The 17,750-nt window shown below is 37.9% G+C and overlaps 1 protein-coding gene across 1 annotated transcript in view; it reads left to right on the top strand.

Moving 5' to 3' along the window:
• Nucleotides 1-17,750, top strand: part of GALNT1 (polypeptide N-acetylgalactosaminyltransferase 1) — an 88,234-nt gene that overhangs the window by 28,485 nt on the left and 41,999 nt on the right. The window contains exon 3 of the mRNA XM_066327101.1: nucleotides 13,760-13,990. Within this exon, the coding sequence (XP_066183198.1) occupies nucleotides 13,852-13,990 (139 nt within the window). The 5' untranslated portion in view covers nucleotides 13,760-13,851. The remainder of the gene's footprint in view (nucleotides 1-13,759; nucleotides 13,991-17,750) is intronic.

The raw sequence follows: 17,750 nt of genomic DNA, 5'->3' as shown, positions 1-17,750 counted from the left end.
CTTCAGATTTCTCTGGACTGCTGTAACAGCAGACTGGACAGCACAACAACAACAAAATCTAAATTTTATTTTCTTTTTTACCTTACGTATGCATTTTCTATATCTTGATGTGGCTGTTTTATTTAAATTTTTGAAACTAGGATGAAAATTTACGAGTTAGGCCAGATGAAAAACATGTTTTGGAATCACTAGCTTTAAGAGCATAGCCTTGAAATTTAATGTCTGAGCAATCTGCTATTTTTCTTTCTAAGAAATATTTAATAAAAAAGAAATATTTAATTAACCCAGCAACATTTGAAAAGCATTTATTACAGAATAATGAAAATATTGCTTTTTCTTTTGAGAATGACCTTGTTTAAATAATTTCCATGGTCTGAGTGAAAATTATTTGTTTTAAGCTTTATTGATTTTTGTTTTTCTAACATTTTTGTTTAAAAGTGAACTCAAAGCACGATTGGTTTGTGGTGTGTTTTTTTTTTGTTTTTTTTTTTTTTTAAAGTGCAGGGTTTTGAAGCTGTTAACAAAACAGGGCTTCTGCTTTGAAGAAGTCATGTAGGCAAACATGAAACCACTACACTGTAGAACTCAATTTAGTGCTGCTTTTGACCAAATGCAAACTTGAATGTACATTTTTATATTTTATAATGAAGTTGAAAGCTGGGAAGAAGTATGGGCGTGATCAATTAAGATCTCTGTGATTTGGCCCATATTTGTCTACTTTTACAGTTACAGAAACATATTTAATGGATGGGTGGATACTGTGTGCCCCAGGCTTTTTGAATCATATGGGCCACTTTATATTTCCTGGTTGGGTGGGTTCTTCTGCCACTTTCTCCTCCTCTTCTTCTACAGTCTTGAGCTCAGCAGTAGGAGATGGTTTTCCATCCTGTGCCTGCATTATCTGTTACCCTGATTTTTGTTGGTGTTCCCTTGCTTGAATAGCAAAGGGAAAAAGGACACTGAAAAGGAGAGTAGAACTCTGGTGAGAATGTCTCAGTGTGAAAGCAACCTTTGCAAGCCTTTGTTAGAAATGGGCAGTACTGACACCTCTGTGAATTCTCTTGTGATGTCAGGCATCACCGGTCAGCATGTAGCTCACCTGAAGTCTGAATTCTAGAGTTTAAGCTCAGTTCCTGTGGAGATATCAGTACCAGTGTTGAAGACCAAGATGGCACATGAACAAAGATCCCAGACTCTAGTCCTGAAGAGGAGCCATTCCTATACCAGTCTGCTTGCAAACTATTCTGGCAACTTCTCCCTGTCAGTTTCTTCTTGCCTTGTCCAGTCTTGAAAATGTTCTCAAATTCTGAAGGATTTCCAGAACTCTGCATTAATTATTCTGCCTTTTGCTTTTTATCTGAGAGTCCTTTTCTTTTTGTTCACCTCTTCTGTGTAGAACCCAAAATATGGATATTGCCTACTTTAGAAATAAACTTCACATAGAAAAATTTATGAATCTCATGGCTGAAGAAAATCTCATGGCGATTCTTTTTATACCATGTGTATATTTGCATAGATTAACAATTGAAACAAAGTACTTAAAAGCATGGAGTTTTTCAAATTTATGTTGTCAGTGATCTCTGGAAAGACAGAATTAAGAAAAGCTGCATCTAAAATAACGGAGTCTAAGGGGGAAAGGGAAGGATTGATGTGAAGAACCTTCTCTTTAGTGCAGTACTGTGTGTGTTAATTAAGCACAAAACAGTTGTTAGCAGCAGAAGCTACCTGCTGAGCACACAGCTTTGTGATGTGAGAACAGGCTAATCCAGGAATGCATGCTTAAAAGCTATATGGCCTTTCTCTATAAATACAGCCTTTCTGCTCTCTAGGTAGACTTTTTATTTGCCTATCGATATAAAGCAAAGGAGCACAAGTTTTTTGGGAGAAACATTGTAAAAATTCCATGTATCCCAAAATTTTCTTTTTTTTCTCCATATCCAATCAGTCTTTTCTTTCTAGAGAAAGAGTACCATGGATATATTCTGATTTTTTTTGTTTGATTGGTTTTTCTGTTGTTTGTTTGCTTGTTTGGGGTTTTGGTTGGTTTTGGTTTTGTTTTGGTTGGGTTGTTTTTTTTTTTTTTTTTTTTTTTTTTGGCTAGACTTTTGTGGATGGAGATTTGATGTTTTCTCTGTATTTCAAAAAGTGTTTAGCCCTGCAAAACTGCTGACTTATTTTGATTAGAATTTGGGTGTTTCCGTAGACATAGTGAGGTGTGGTACTTTTCGATTTTTGTTTTAAAACTATCTGCAGGGCCGCTTTTAAAGGAATGGGAAGAAAAACTTGTTAGCTTGTTTGAATTCTTTGCCATTCTTCATTCTACTTGCAATATCATTCTTCATTTTACTTGCAGTAGTAGAACCCACTTTGTGTTCATTGTCACTTGTATGTTTTCAAATTATATATCCTAATTCTTCTAAGTCTTCACAATTAGTCACATGTGTTATCCTTTCAGCAGTTTTTGTGATATCTCCCTGTATTTGATTTTTCAGCAAGTTCTGCTGTTACTCTAGGCAGAATTAAGCCACAGCTTCTCTATGATAAACACCCTGTAGCCACTGCATGTATGATGGATTTTTATTTACCTGTGCTTATTTCAAAGTTTTTCTTCTGAAACACTATTTTGAATATTGTCCATATATACTGAAGGCAGAGAAAAAGTGTTCTTCAAAGTTATTTGGTATTTCTTCAATTTTCCCTGCTGGATTTTTAATCTACAGTAGAAAGTTTTCAGGATTAGAGGTTCTGTACTTACTCACATAAGGATGATTGACTCTATTGACTGCAATTTACCCAATGTTTCCAAAAGTCTCCTCTATGATATTTTTTCTCTAATTGCCTAACTATGCTTTTCTTTAAATCAAATTCTTTCCCATTAGTGATTCATTCTTAATGATGGCCATTTGCCTGTGTAATTTTCTGCCATCTTTAGAAGTGTTTGAAGTATTAATGAAAAATTTTATTCCACTCTAGCTTGTGGCTTTGATACATACCTAAAAAATAATCAGAAGCTTTATGGAGACTTGATATTTTTGAACATTTGAGACGTAGCATGAAAGGCTTAATAGTTTCTTGCAACATATAAGGAGGTGCCAAGGATGTCTTGTGTAAGATTTATTCACTTGATTGTTCAGAGCCTGCATAGGCTTTTGTCTATGAAAAATATGTAGCTAGTGAATGGTGAATTCGCATGACCTTCAAGTAGTGAAAGATTTCTCCTTGAAGTTTGTAATTCTTTCATACTGACATCTGAGTTTCTAGTTTTCTTCCCTTCTAATTTAATAGCAGAATAGAGAGTCAATCTGAAACCCTTTTGTCTGTGTTCATCACCGTTTGCAAGAAGAATTTGCTTATTTCCTCAAAATACTCCAAAAGCAAATGCTACCTGACTTTTGAGTGTTGACATGTGCAGACTGAAGAGAGTATAATCTGCAGAAAATTCTATTATTTGAGACATTTGTTTGAAGAGCGGCCTATTGATAAGGATAGTATCCATTTTAGTTCTGTCTCAGCTGGTGAATTTTGACGTTGCTGTTGGACATTTTAATGTAGAACTTTACAAACATTTTGGAAGTCAATTTGGTTTTCTGAATCATGCAGAAACATTGTAAAGGAAGATGGAAAATATGAGCATTGAGAATATGAAACAGCTCACTGTGGTTTTACTTCCACATCGTCTAATCTAGTGCATATGATTTCTTAAAGAAGCTTGCTCACAATATTTAATTTAATTTTTTTTCCAGAAAGAATTAATAACTTTTTTAAAACGAGTCCTATCAGACAGCCTGTTCTACTTACGGCTCACCTTGCACCTGCCAAGTTATTTTAAATAACTTTTGGAAATGTATGAATTCTTGATTATTAGAAATTCTTGACTGCTTGCATGCTTTGTTTCTTGGGCGACCTTTTCTTTGTAAGGCCAGGTGATGCTGCTTTTGGCTAGAAGCCTTCACTCTGTGTTACATCCTGTCACTAGACAGTACCTAGAATGTGGAGGTGTTTCCAGCTTTTCCTTGCAGACAGCTAATAGTCTACCAACAGCCTAGTCTCTGCTACTGTGACACACTACTCCACTGCAATATAAGTTTTCGTTAGTTCAGCTTTTAATTTTTTAAAAGACCATTTAGATCCACTAGGGAGCCTAAAATTACTTCGTTTCAAGCTGTTTCTTTTGAGTAATGGTAAACTTGCACAGTCTGTACCTCACATGACAAATTGTTTTTCTTGAGGAAATGGAGGTCCTCACCCAGAACACCTGTGCTGACATGACCTCAATTTTTCTCTAGAAGTCCTGTAGTGTTGGGATTGAAAGACCAGCTAACACAGCTCTTCAGGGAGTTATTAAAGACTGGAGTCAGTTTATAGCTCTAGGATGCTGATGGGCAGGAGTGTTGCTGTGCTGAAAAAGCCAAGTGCTAGGTCACCATCTGTGATTCTTCCAAAAAGAAAAGCTATTCCAGTGGTTCTAGTCCACTTCACCCTTCTGGGCTGCTGTGGAGGGTAGCGGGAGGCTCAAAGAAGTCTTACTGATGCATCTTCAGCCATTATTTATTGCATGTCAAGGGTTTATGAGCTTAGTGTTTAAGTCGTCTCTTGCTGCTGTTAACAACAAAAGCTTTTCACTCATGAATTGCTCATTGTCTTCATGCTGCCTCTGACACTCAGTGATGAAAATACTGCCTTTATTCTCAGGCTGGCTGTTTCTCTTGGTCAAGCACCCTCAGTAGCCCTCCCAGAGTGTGCGTATGTAGTAGCTATGGCTTGGAAGAAAAATGTTTGCTCTGTGTCAGCATCTGAGGTGTCAGTAACCCAATTTAAGACTGCAGTTGTTTCAGGAAAAGAAAGAACTGTCTTTCAGCTTAAAAATCTGCTTTCCAAAAAGGATTGCCTGTTCTGCACCTGTCATGAGAGGCAATTCTGCTGTTCTGTCTAAGAGGGAAAAGATTTGAATAGCAGTGTTTTGAACTTACCTGCCAGGACTGTAACAGCCAATGACTTAATGCCCATGCAAACACCTACTTCTCTTTGCTTCAAGATGTTATATATCTGTATATTCATTTCCTTTTGTGTTGCAGTAAACCTGGGCTAATGATGTACTCAAATATTTGAAGCAGTTCTGCAAAAAGACGTATAGTTGTTTTTTTGTTATTGGATTGGCAATATTAAGTTCTGTATTTTGATTTCTCACTGGACATAATAGAAGTGTATTTTAAATTTTAGAGCAGTTGAGAGAATGGGAATGTATGAGGAATCCCTCAATGAGATGTCTGGTTTTAGATAATTTTTATGCAACCTGTAGAACAAGAGAAAAATGAAGTTGTTGCCTCAGACATTTGAAATCTACTTCAAAGTCATAGAATAGACATCTAGTGAATCTCAGCTGGTTATATGACAGCAGTAGTCTTTGTACTTTCATTGTGTTCTTAATTTCCAAATTTTAGCTATCCTCTTGAGCTGTTGCAATATTTACAGTGATATTCTGATAGGGAATATTTCATCTCCCTCCTGGATCAATTTATTCCTTTTCTTGCATAGTAAAAATTGCTGTGAAAAAAAGAATGTAAATCCAAAATCTGTGCATTGAATTGGTTTGAACTTTTATTATTTGATTAAGATATTTTTCATCTGGTCCTTTGAAACCTTGCCCACTGCAGTTTCTTCCTGCAAGCAAGACAGGGCTTTCTTAAAGTCAATCTAAAGAGGTCAGACTATGACTGAGAAAAAGTGTAATTTAAGTGATTTCAAAGGTTTTCATTTGAGCAGTTGTGTAAATAACCTTTTGTTCCATTCTCAAATATGCCGTGTTGAGGGAATTTGGCAAGTTTACAAACTCATTTGAGAAACCATTAAGCACTGATTTGTGAAATTATAAACAGTTTTCAAAAGTTCAGTGACTATAGTTTTTTCTGAAAACTGCAGGTACCAAAATAGCATTGTATTTTCAATTAACTTCCTTGCATTAACTGAAAGAACTTGTTTTAAAAGCCAAACTTTTTAAAAGCCAATTTTTCGATTCAGAAATGTTATTTCCTTGCTGTGTAGAAGTATTTAGAACTAATCATAAAAGTTTAGAAGTAAAGCAAAGACTACTTGGGTAAGAAGCTCCCTTCCAACCATTCTATGCATTCTGTGCTTCTAAATAGAGAGAATCAGAAGTTCAAGTGCACAGTCACATAGTTCCATATAGCTGTTAGCAGTCTGACAAAATTGTAGTTGGAGTGCAATACTGTTGTTCCATTTTTGGCATTGCTTTTCTATGTGATGAGAGATTTTATTCTCACAAGAGCCTCTACTTTTCTAAGTATAATGATGCGTTCTGTTAATTTGTAGGAAAGGAGGTATGAACCAATAGCTTCTGCCTTTGTGTATCAAGATCATCCTTGTTTTCCAACTGTAGTCAGCTACTTCTATGTTAGTTATTCTGCCTTTATTCTAAGGCCCACCATTTTTAGAAAAATAATTGATATTTTTTCAAATGGTCAATTAAAAAATTCACTTTTGAATTAAAAAAATCACTTCTGATGGATTAAAAGTGTAGTCTTCCTACACAGAGCAAGAAGAATAGAAATTTATTTTACTGACCTACATTTCTCAGATTTTTCTGAAGTGCAGCTTTGCTTTTAATTAAGTGTTTTCATACTGTTCAGACCAGTATGATCTGCTTTCTCTCATCATCTCCTCAGAACTCACTTGCTGAATTGTACTGAACAGAGGAATACTAAAACCCCTAAAAATCCATCAAATGGGCATGGCTCCATGAAATACTCTTCTCTTATATAAACTTCTGAGAAGAGTATTGGCATCCTTGAACTCTTCAGTATTATTTTGCCTGTTGAAATTTACTGGATCCTTTTGTGTTACTGTGAAACAGGTGAGGAATAACCTGTTTTCCACAGGTGATGGGCTGACTTAATTTAAATGGTTTTTTATCACTTGCTTTCATAGCATTGAAAGGTAGTGCTTTGTTTATCCTCAAGCTGACCTGTTTACTGATGTTCTGATGGTGATGAGATCTCTGCAAACAAGCACTAGAACCAATTTAGAGCATGGGCCAGTAAAAAAGAAAAAAATAACAAAACAAAGGCGCATCAACGAGTAGTCACACCAACACAGTAGCAAAAATAGTTCTTAGCGTGTTTGTAGTGTTGGCATCACTTCTGTTTTCAAATGTGGATGTAACCAATGGGATTGGCCTCATCAGTAGTTTAGAGATCCAGAGTTGTAGACAATGCTCACAACAGTTTGAGTTGGCTCCATTTTTTAGAAGTTTGCTCAAAAATCCGTACACATGCCTAATATGTTACCTTACAGTATGCCAGTTTTTCTCCCTCATTACTAAGTAGACTGAGAAGCTGAAAATTCAGTTTTGTGTAGGCCATCAATCTCTCCTTAGATGCTGTTCAGTTAATCATTTTCTGTTTGGTTTAAACTGATATTAATAGCTTAAACATAGCAAGTGTTGTGTCAGGATTTTGATGAGCTCTTATTTTGTGCCAGCTTCTGTTTATTCATATCTGAAGTTCTGGAAAACAAACTTTACATCAGCTTTTTTCTGGTTACATGCTGCATCTAGTGTAGAACCCTGATTTAGCTGAATAACAGCAATGAACTCCTTTGTCAAGTCTGCTACAAAGTCGTATTGAAGACTGATCACTAGTACAAACAGAGATAAAGTTGATCCAAAGATAAAAATGACTGAGTACTGGTAAGGCTATACTGGAAAAGAGTAAGTTTTCTTTCCCATGCCAACTGTGTTTGTAAAAGAGGTTGTTAAGTGAAACAATGCTCTTTATATGAGCAGTAATTTTAAAGATGACCTTTTCCTATTGTGTCAAATGTATTATGGATTTTGTCATGGGGAAGAAAAATTCACTTGACCTTCAGAAGTAAGAAGACTTGAATGTACCCATTTTTCCTCTTTTCACTTTATTCTTGATAAAGTGCGGCCTTTGTTCCTACCATTTCCAAGGTGTTTTTAACACTCCTTTTTCTTCCACAGTAATAAGGGGTTTGTAATCTATAATGCAGTATTTTGAAGGGATAAAAAATACTTGGTTTTGCAAAAAATTTTCAATTTTATTACATTACTCTGTAGGTAAATAATTGTAGGCAATTATTAAGCCCATGCATTTAGGGAATATTTCAATGGTTGCTAGGCTGGTTTTTAGATGCAGTTGACTTTCTTTGTCATAAGAACACACTGCTGATTTATATTGAATTGGCTCTTGGGGTCCAAAGGTTTTTTCCTGCACAGCAGCTTCCTATCATGGTAGTACCCAGCCTGTATGGATAATAATCGTAGAATCCTAAAATGGTTTGGGTTGGAAGGAGCTTCAAAGGTCATATTCGAGTTCCAAGCCCCTGCCATAGGCAGGGATGCCAGCAGCTAGATCTAGTGGCTCAGGGCCTCATCCAATGTAGCCTTTAAGAACAGGAATTTATACTTTTTAGTTACTGAATTTTTGAGGTTTTAACCTGCCTGTTTTTCTAGCCTTTGGTTGTCCCTTGAATTACCACCCAGATCCATTCCTGCATGTTGTTTGAGAGTATTGTCTGCATGCTCTGGCCAGCTGGGTGTCACCAAAGACCATGCTGGGCACACTTTCAGTCTTATCCCTCAGCTTCTCAGTAAAGACACTGACAAGTATCAGCTCCAGTTTTGGCCTCAGACAGCTGCCACAGGTGGCTGTCTGCCAGCTGGACTTCTTGTGGCTGATGGGAACCCATAAAGCCTGGGGGTCCAGCCAGCAGTGCACCCCCTGATAGCCCACTTGTTTAGTTAAATTTCATTAAGTTCTCAAAAAGTACTCTGGTAGACTGTCATAGACCCTGTTGAAGTTAACACAAACACCATTCCTTCTGTTCCTTTGTTCACCAAACCAATGCTCTCCTTGAAGTAAGGTGCCAAATCGTTTAATTATGTTATGGCTTTGGTGTATCTGTACTGCCTGTTTCCCTTTTGGTTTTTGTGTTCTGGTGATCTGGTTGGGGCTGAGTCTGCTTTATTTGATTGGTTGTTTATTGGTTTGATTTTGGTTTTGTGTGTTGGTATGTAAGATTTCTTACATGATCTTTGCAAGGACTGATATGAGACTGACTTAGCAGATGGCTGTCCAGATTCTCCTTTCCTACTTGGTGATAACTTTTTTCCTAATCTTGAGGATTGGAAAACTCTGCATCACCATTTCAGACCTTTCACAGATGATAGAGAATGGCCCTGCAGTAAGATCAGCCTCCTCCTTGAGCATGCTCAGATGCTGCCTTTCTGGCGCCAGGGAGCTGCACATGTTCAAGTGGTTTAAGAAATCCCTGACCCAATCCATGTGTGCTGCTCCAGCAACAAAGGAGATGAGAAAGGCACTGAGTATCTTAGCCTTTGCTGTGCCTAGCGCTGGATCTGCATTATTCTCAGCGGTTTCTTTTTTCTTGTTTTTGGTGGGTTTGTTGGTGGGGTGTTTTGTTTTGTTGGTTTTGGGTTTGGTTTTTTTGTTGTTTTTTTTTTTTTTTTTTTTTTTTTTTTTGTGGTTGGTTGGTTTGGGGTGGTGTGGTGGTTTGTTTTTTTTTTTTTTTTTTATCCTTAAGGTGCCATTCTCGTTGCTGCTTTTGCTTCGTTCCAACTTGTACTCCTGGATTATCTGAGAACCTCCTCACGTGCTCAGGAAATGTAACTCAGGTGTATCCATCAGTCTGTCAGCAGCATCCCAGGCTGTTCTCGAAGGGCACATCTTCAGGCTTTCCTTCTGTTGCCACAAGTTGCTAATTCCCTGGATTTGTCTTTCTTAGCTCCCATCTTGGGAGTCTCCATCCACTTATGCTTTGAGTGCAGTTCTTAGCTGTCTCTTCAGGTTTTGCATCATGGGGCTTAGACTGGTGGCACTTCAAGGTCTCCGTGGAGGTGCATCCATCTGCTGTTGGTCCTTGCTCATTTGCTCCATAGCCTCTTCCACTGAAGAAGCAGCACTCAGGTAGAGCGTTCCTCCCATGGCTGAGGCCACCACCACCCCTCCAGCAGCAGAGGGAGGAACCAGGACCACAACCCAAGCCCTGGATGGCAGAGCCCTCTTCCCAGAGCTCAGGGTCAAGGCTCTGATATGCTAAGACGAGTTACTTCATCAGAGTGTATCGCCCCCTCTTCTTCACTGATGTGCTGGGGAAGCAGACAGGGAAGCTGACATAAAAGCAGTGGTAAAAATGCAGTGTAATTCATGAGATGGTAGAGTGCCCAAGGGAATGAGAGCCTTCATCTGAAGGTACAAGGAAGGGCCTTATTGATGGAAAACTGTGTATGTTGAACTTTTGCACCCCTGTCTTTTCATCACTTCCCTGAACCCTCAAAGGATTCAAAGGGTTTTTGCCAAGTGTCTTTTTGACATTTCACTGAACTGACAGAGGGATTTTCTTGTGTTAGAGGCAGATATAACACCAGTCTATGCATTCTAAAACACTTGATATAGTTGATATTTTTATGGACAGTAAGTCTAGATTGTGGTTCTCCTGGTGTCTTGCTAATTTAAGGACCCCAAAGCACTGTGCTGCTGTGTGTTTTACACTGTTTTACAGCCTAATATCTCGCAAGTCTGAACTTCAAGAAGTGTGAAATGAATTGGTAGAGTTTTCTTTTAAAACACGTATTTTGTTAGCATTTATGTTCTTTAAGTACAAGCAGGGTGGTGGTGGTGTGACTTGATTCTTTGCCAGATAATTTCTATGGGGTCCCAGTTTGGACCAAAAGAAACCTATTGTATGAAGAGTTTCAGGGCAGTCATGCACTCTGTCAGACAAATTTCATTTGTATACAGTATTTGTTTCTGCCAGTGGTTGATATGCATATCTAGGGCAGAGAATAGGGGAAACTGGAATGATACTTCCTTGCTGTACTCTCCTGGAATGCAGTGACTTGAGGTTCGCAGTCAGGGGCTGCCTGAAGTAGGGGTGAGGACTTGGAGTTTAGTAGCAGCTGCAAGCTGATAAACTTGCAGCACTGGCAGGGGATGATGGCAGGCAGTTTCCCTGGATGACTACTGGAGGGAATACATTCTTTTTCTAGGTTTTAACCTCTTGCTGCTAAATTAACTTGATTTTTGCCAATACAAGAATAAGAAGTAAAAGGCAACAGTCTGTCTCTGTTTACCGTCTAAATACAGCTTTTGATTTTATAGACCTGCCACTTGATTTAGGTTCCATCTTTTCCAGCCAAGAAAAATGCTACTTTCATCTTATAATGAAGCTGTTCTTTGTTGTGTTCATCCTTTTGCACTTCTCACTTGTTCCTTCTAATCCTTCTATATCCTTTTTGAAATGACAAGACTGGATTTTCACACAGCACTCAAGATGAGAAAGTAGATACTGTGTAATGGAATAGTGATGGTTTGGTTTCTGGTTTTTACATAGTAGGCTGTAACAAATTTAGTTTTCTTTCACTGCTGCTGATGTTTTTACAGTAATACATAAGACAACTCCCAAGATCCAGAGTTCTGGTCCATCCTCTTGTCTGTTAAAAAAAAAAAAAAAAAAAGGGACCAAAACCCCCATCCAACCAAAAGCCCTAAACCAAACAACCCTTGGGATTTTTTCATAACATATGCCACTTAATGTTTCATTGCGCTAATTTCATCTGCTACTTTATCATCAAGTTGTTAGTTACAGATGCTTTTACACTTCTGAATTGCATATAATCGCCCCTGTAGACCAAAACTATATAGATGCAAGCTGAGATCCCAAACAAAATTCCTTCTTTGCATTTGATGTGCACCTAGGCAGGAAGCAAAAGGTTGTACACACTTCTAGCCTTGTACCAGGGGAAGGCCACAGGCTCCTTTGTTGCTGTGCCATGCAAACCTATGTGACTTCAATGTGAAGGAGTGCAGGGAGATAGGAATGTGTCTGTGTCTGCTGCCAATAAGAAGAAATCAGCTGTATTTAGAAAAGGGATGTCATGGTATTTTCCCTTAAGAAGGGTGAGGGGAATCAGGGGTGAAATTATAGCAATGAAATACTAAAGAATGTGTAGTCTTAACAATGCAGGCTCTTAATGAAGTTTTTGCATAGTCACAGCTGATGTACTTTAACCTCAGCTGGCATCTAAGCCCCATGCAACAGCCACTCATTCCCACCTCCCTTATGGGATGGAGGAGAGAATGGGAAGAATAGAAATGAAAAGTGAGTTGAGTTAAAGCAAAAGCTGCACAAACAAGTAAAAGAAAACAAGGAGTTCATCCACCATTTCCCATATGAACATCCCAAGCAGATGCTCACCCAGCCCCAGGAAAGCAGGGCACCATCACATGCACTGATGGCTAGGGAAGACAAAAGCCATCACTCCAAACATCCCCTCCTCCTTTTTTCTTGCCCCAGCTTTATATGCTGAGCTTTATGTGATTCCATATGGTATGGAATATATTTGAGTCAGTTGAGGTCAGCTGTCCCTGCTGTGTCCTCCCCCACCCTCCTCACTGGTGGGCTGGAGAGCAGAAAAGGCCTCAACTCTGTGTAAGCACTGATCAGCAGTGACAAAAACATCCCTGAATTATCTATGCTGTTTCCAGCACAAATCCAAAACATGGCCTCTGCTGGTTGCAGTGAAGGAAATTTTCTCTACCCCAGTTCAGACCAGCACAAAGGATTGGGATTAAAGTTCCCTTTTCAATAGATTCTTCCGTTTTCACTGAAAGCATGTAAGAAAAGTTTAGTGTATGCAATTTGTAAAATACTAGTGTGTCTTTGAAGTCTCCTTATTTTATTCCCTTCATTTTCTGTGTGAAGAGTGCCTATAATTCTGGTTTTAACTGGTATGCTGTTCCCACTGGCAAACATTTCAGGAGTACTTTGAGTTGAAATATGTCAGTAGTGGTTAAAAAAAAATAAATTAAAAATTAAACCTCTCCATATTTTAGTGTGAGGAAGCTCAAAGCTATTTTTGATTCTGCCCTACCAGTCATGGAAATATACAGTCTTTGTAACAAAATCTGTAATTTGAGTAGGGCAAAAGAGAATTTCAAGGGCTGGCATTCTAAAATTGTAATGTATGCACATTGAAAAATATGTATAGGTTTGTTCTATAATCAAACATTAAGCTAATAAATGTAGTTCAAATGTTAGAATTACTGACTTTGGCTTTGAATACCTAGTAAATTATCATGATGGCTTATGGGTACTTTGTTGACCTTGCCTACTGTTTAATTTTGCCAGAAGGGATGTTTATTTTTGGTTTGCTGAAAGTAAAGCATTTGTCTTTGTGATGAATGTGTAATATGCCATTAGACCCTGTGTAAAATCCTGGCATTTGTAGACCAGCATTCCTAGTGATGGACTCAGAATGTCAGCATGTGCTACATGGGGGAAGCAGGAGAAATGTTTAGCCATGGGATTCACACAGTAGAGATTGATACCCTACTTCCCAAGATTTTCCTGGTTTTCATTCATTTAAGTTGTCCTGGTTTCCAGAGGATCCAGAAAGTTTCTCCTATGTCATTAGATGTGCTTGCCTTCTTTCCCAGTGGCTCAGTAGAGGACTCTGTTTTGGTCACTCATTTTAACATTTCAGGTGATGAATGTCAACATAATAAAGGACTGGAATAATGCTGCTATAATTGCTATAATTGACACCATTCCCTTGTCTCGCTGAAATGGATAGTATATTCATTTTGCACACATCATAAGGTAACTAAATTGTTACCTTTAAAATGGAGTTAAAATTTTTGCTTTTAGCATCTGTCCTCAGGTAAATTTTGTGACTTCTTTCTTTTTTTTTTTTTTCCAGATATAGAACGTGGTCTCTCAAACTGGATTAAGGAAGAACCTGTTGATATTTTTATTTATACTTTTTTATTTTTGTATTTGACTTAAAGTGCCATGAAAAAATTTGCATATTGCAAGGTGGTCCTTGCCACCTCTTTGGTTTGGGTCCTTCTGGATATGTTTCTGTTGCTGTACTTCAGTGAATGCAATAAATGTGATGAGAAAAAGGAACGAGGCCTGCCAGCTGGAGATGGTAAGTTCTCTGCCTGAGTATTTTTTAAATTATGCTCCTTTAAAATTGCACTCTTTTTAAAGATTTGGGATGTTTTTTTCCTCAACAATGTGGTATTGTATCAGCATTTAGGTGTCACAATATGTTCCATGTTTCTTTGAGTAACTGTGTATGTTACAGACTTAAAACACTTAAGATATAGAATTTTAAGCACTATTTTATATTAAGTAACCCTAATAAACTATGCAGCAACAAGTGCAGAAATGTAAGCCATGTTAATGCAGTCTAAGGCATATTTTAAATTTCCATGAGTGAGGAAGCAAAGGCACTCTTAACTTTATTAGACTCACTAGTAATACAAACCAAACCAACAGCCAAGCTCATCTGCCTATCCCTGCAAAAAGAGACTTCAACCAGCCAAACTGGAAAACACCCCCTGCCCCACAACCCACCTAACCCAAAATTTGGACACAGACTATAGCAATAAGGCACAGTAAATATTATAATGTATCTATTATTTATGATAACAGAATGAACTTGGATGTAAAAGTGACAAATATGAGCACATGCTTATGCACGTAGTTCTGTACATAGTTTAAGTGAGAGCTGTATTATTCAATACTAAAGGTTTTCAGATAAGCTTTCAGTTTTGTTATTACCATCTTAGTTTTTTGAGTACCAATTAGACGAGCTGAGTGTGGCGTTGTTTTGTTTTGGGTTTTTTTGACAGCACTACTATTGATGTTGCCAACTTTATTTTTAGGAAGTCAGCATAGTTGGTCACATGGGAGAAAGGATTAGTGCAGGGAGATTTCTCATCCCTGCAATGTCTCAGCACATGCATTTAGAACTGCAGGCAGCTGCCGCCTCCAGTTTGTTTGTGAAACATCTAATTTTGTAGTTTGGTGTCTCTCCCACTGAAAAGGCTGTGTCTGTATTTCACTGCTGATATTGCAAACCTATTCAGTGATGCTAATTGTTTAGTCCAATCAGTTAATTGCACTCCAGTTTATAGCTTTCCATCACAAAAAACTTTTCCACCTGTTCAATCTGGTATGAACCTTGACCTTCCTGGGAAATTTTCAGAAGTATTTTAAGAATAATGTTGCTCTGTTACAGAGTAACACTGGGGAGATATTTAGGAAATGTCAGATTTGGTTTACTTGTTTTCTTTCCCTGTGATGAAAACATGCCAATAAATCCCCACAGAGAGCATTGTACAGAATGTAGAATTTCTGTGCTCAGCACCTCTGGACTGCTGTTTTCACAACTGCGTATGAACATTTTAAAGGGATTCTAATCCACCTGAATTTTGCAGAACTAACTTAAAATTTCCATTGCTTGCATTGCATTTTTTAACTTTTTTTTTTCACTTAACAGAAAATGGCAAGAAAATTAATTAGGCTCATGTAGAAAGCATATCTGCTACAGGAACTCAGTCTTTTTTTGTTCTTTTTTTTTTTCCCAGAAATTTGGAAATTCTTATATGATAAGAAAATGACTAATCTGTTGTTACATAGCAATAGATCCACTTTTTGGCTTCTCATAAATTAAATAACTTATGCCAGCAAACAGCAGGTGAAGTCAATATCTATCAGCTTAGTGTGATGTATTGATAATGTTGAAATTTCAGATCACTTTATACATGAAGTCATTGGGGGAACCTTTGGGTGAGGGAAGGTCTTCAGTTTCGACAGATTAGTACTATGACTTTCCCTATGCAACACTAATTTTCCTTAGTTGAGTACAGTCCTCATTCCGACCTATACCCAAACCTGTGTGTGTTAAAATTCTTGATATATTTTTAATATCTTATAGTAGGCTAGTAAAAAAATGAAAAACCACCCAAATGAAAAAGCCTTGTTTTGTACATTTTCTTGGTGTTTTGTTTTTAAACAGCTGATTTGTAGTAAGGTACACACAGGAGTAGATCTGCTAAAAACCTTGGTTGACCCTGTGACATTTCCTTTTAACCAAGCTGCATGCTTGATCATAGATATTTTTACTTCTTCCAGTAATTTACTGACTTGAACTCTGTAGTGGATTTACTCCTGCTCAGAATGCCTGGAGTCTTCTCAGATAACACTGAGGCTATTTTATCTGTGAAGCTTTTGTCAAAATCTGATTTTTCAATTCACTTTTTCCTCTGCTTTTAATTTCCATAATTGAATTAGTTTTCTTGGTTCAGCATAAATTATACTGGTGTTCTGAATTTAATAGCCTCTTGTCCATATCATTCTGGTATATAGCTTCTCTTTGCAATTCATGGAAGAATTCCATGGCATTTAATGAACTTATTCAACATGGGAGTAAGTTTTTTTGAAGAGTTTATGTTCATTTTAGGTTGTGCTTGTCTAGTTGGAAAACTTCAGCTTTCAGTCTTTAGCTATTTCAGCAAGAGCAAAGGATTTTGAGGACAACTTTGGACAGTTTAGGCTTTCATGAAGTTAGAAGGATGTTTTCCATAGGTCTTTTAATACAGAAAATGAAAATATTTTTTTTATGGAATAAGGCAAGAGCCATAGCCAAAATTGCCTTTGGGAAAAATCTTTCTTCTTGGTTTTGATGGCATAAGATACCACCATCTTAAGTCAGGAATTTGCGGTTATGTGTTTAATATGGGATTTTAGTTAGACTACTGTAATATTTTTTAAATTGTTCAAAATAAGGAATAGTAAGGGAATGTGCAGCTGTAGAAAACTCAGTGTACGTGAGTATGGGGAATTGTAAGACGAGCGAGGTAAAGGCCTTGGTGTCTGCTGTGACAGAGATTGAGGGCTGGAAGTTGAAATGACACAAGTGTGGAGTTGAGGGAGCAAAAGATGAGGTAGAAAAGGGACAGGCCACTGGCCAGGTGGGAAGACAGCTGAGGGTGGAGATGCCTTGGGAAAAGGGGGCTCTGGTGTGGAGTCTGGTGAGTACAAGACTGAGTAACTAAGAGATTATTATGCCAGAGGGAGGTGTAGTTGGAATCTAGTGGCTGTGGTTGTGTGGGATTGTTTGGCTGTGGACTTAAGCTTTTGCCCACGCCCTCCACCATGGCAGAAGACATCTGCAGTAGCTTCACGAGGTAACCTGGGGAGCTGGGATCAGAACACCCAAGTGTTGTTTCCAGCAATCCGTGAGCTGCAGGGAGCCTGTGCTTGTGCTGACTGATACTGCTGCTCTTTCTCCTCCCTGCCGTGACTGCCCCAGAGAGGCTGGGAGAAAACTGGGGGAAGCTTTCTCCCAGTGCTCAGCTCTGAGGTTGCCTCACCTGCTCTGATGTGGATGGTTCACAGCCCTTACCCAAAATACCACGTGTTCTTCCTATTGCCACATCTTCTGGGTGGTGGTTCCCTTATTGTAATTTCTGATGATTACTCAGTAAAATTCACAATGAATAATTAATCATTGTCTGTGGAAGGCTGTTGCTGTAAGTTTAAATGTTGCTATGAATAGGAAAAAAAAATCATTTAGCCTTAGTAAGCATCATCCATGTTATGTAGTATTTTTTTGCAAATCTAAAATTCATAGAATAGTTATTTGAGCATTATTATTTTCATATGGGGATTGGCATTACAATTTAGATTTCACAGCCTAGAATAGAGCTTACTTAATAAATGTAAACAAGTTCCAGACTTAAGGAGAGGGTTCAAGCTGTTCTCTAACAGTACTACTTGGGACCACTCTTGTAAACAAAATATGCCTAGGTAGTACCATAGTTTTACTAATAAAGTAATAAAGATTTTTTTGTGTATGTTTCATTCTGTCTTATTTCTATAAGAACCCTGTATGTCAT

Source organism: Sylvia atricapilla, chromosome 1 (genome assembly GCF_009819655.1).
Source record: "Sylvia atricapilla isolate bSylAtr1 chromosome 1, bSylAtr1.pri, whole genome shotgun sequence".
NCBI lineage: Eukaryota > Metazoa > Chordata > Aves > Passeriformes > Sylviidae > Sylvia > Sylvia atricapilla.
This window is presented reverse-complemented; position numbering and strand designations above follow the sequence as displayed.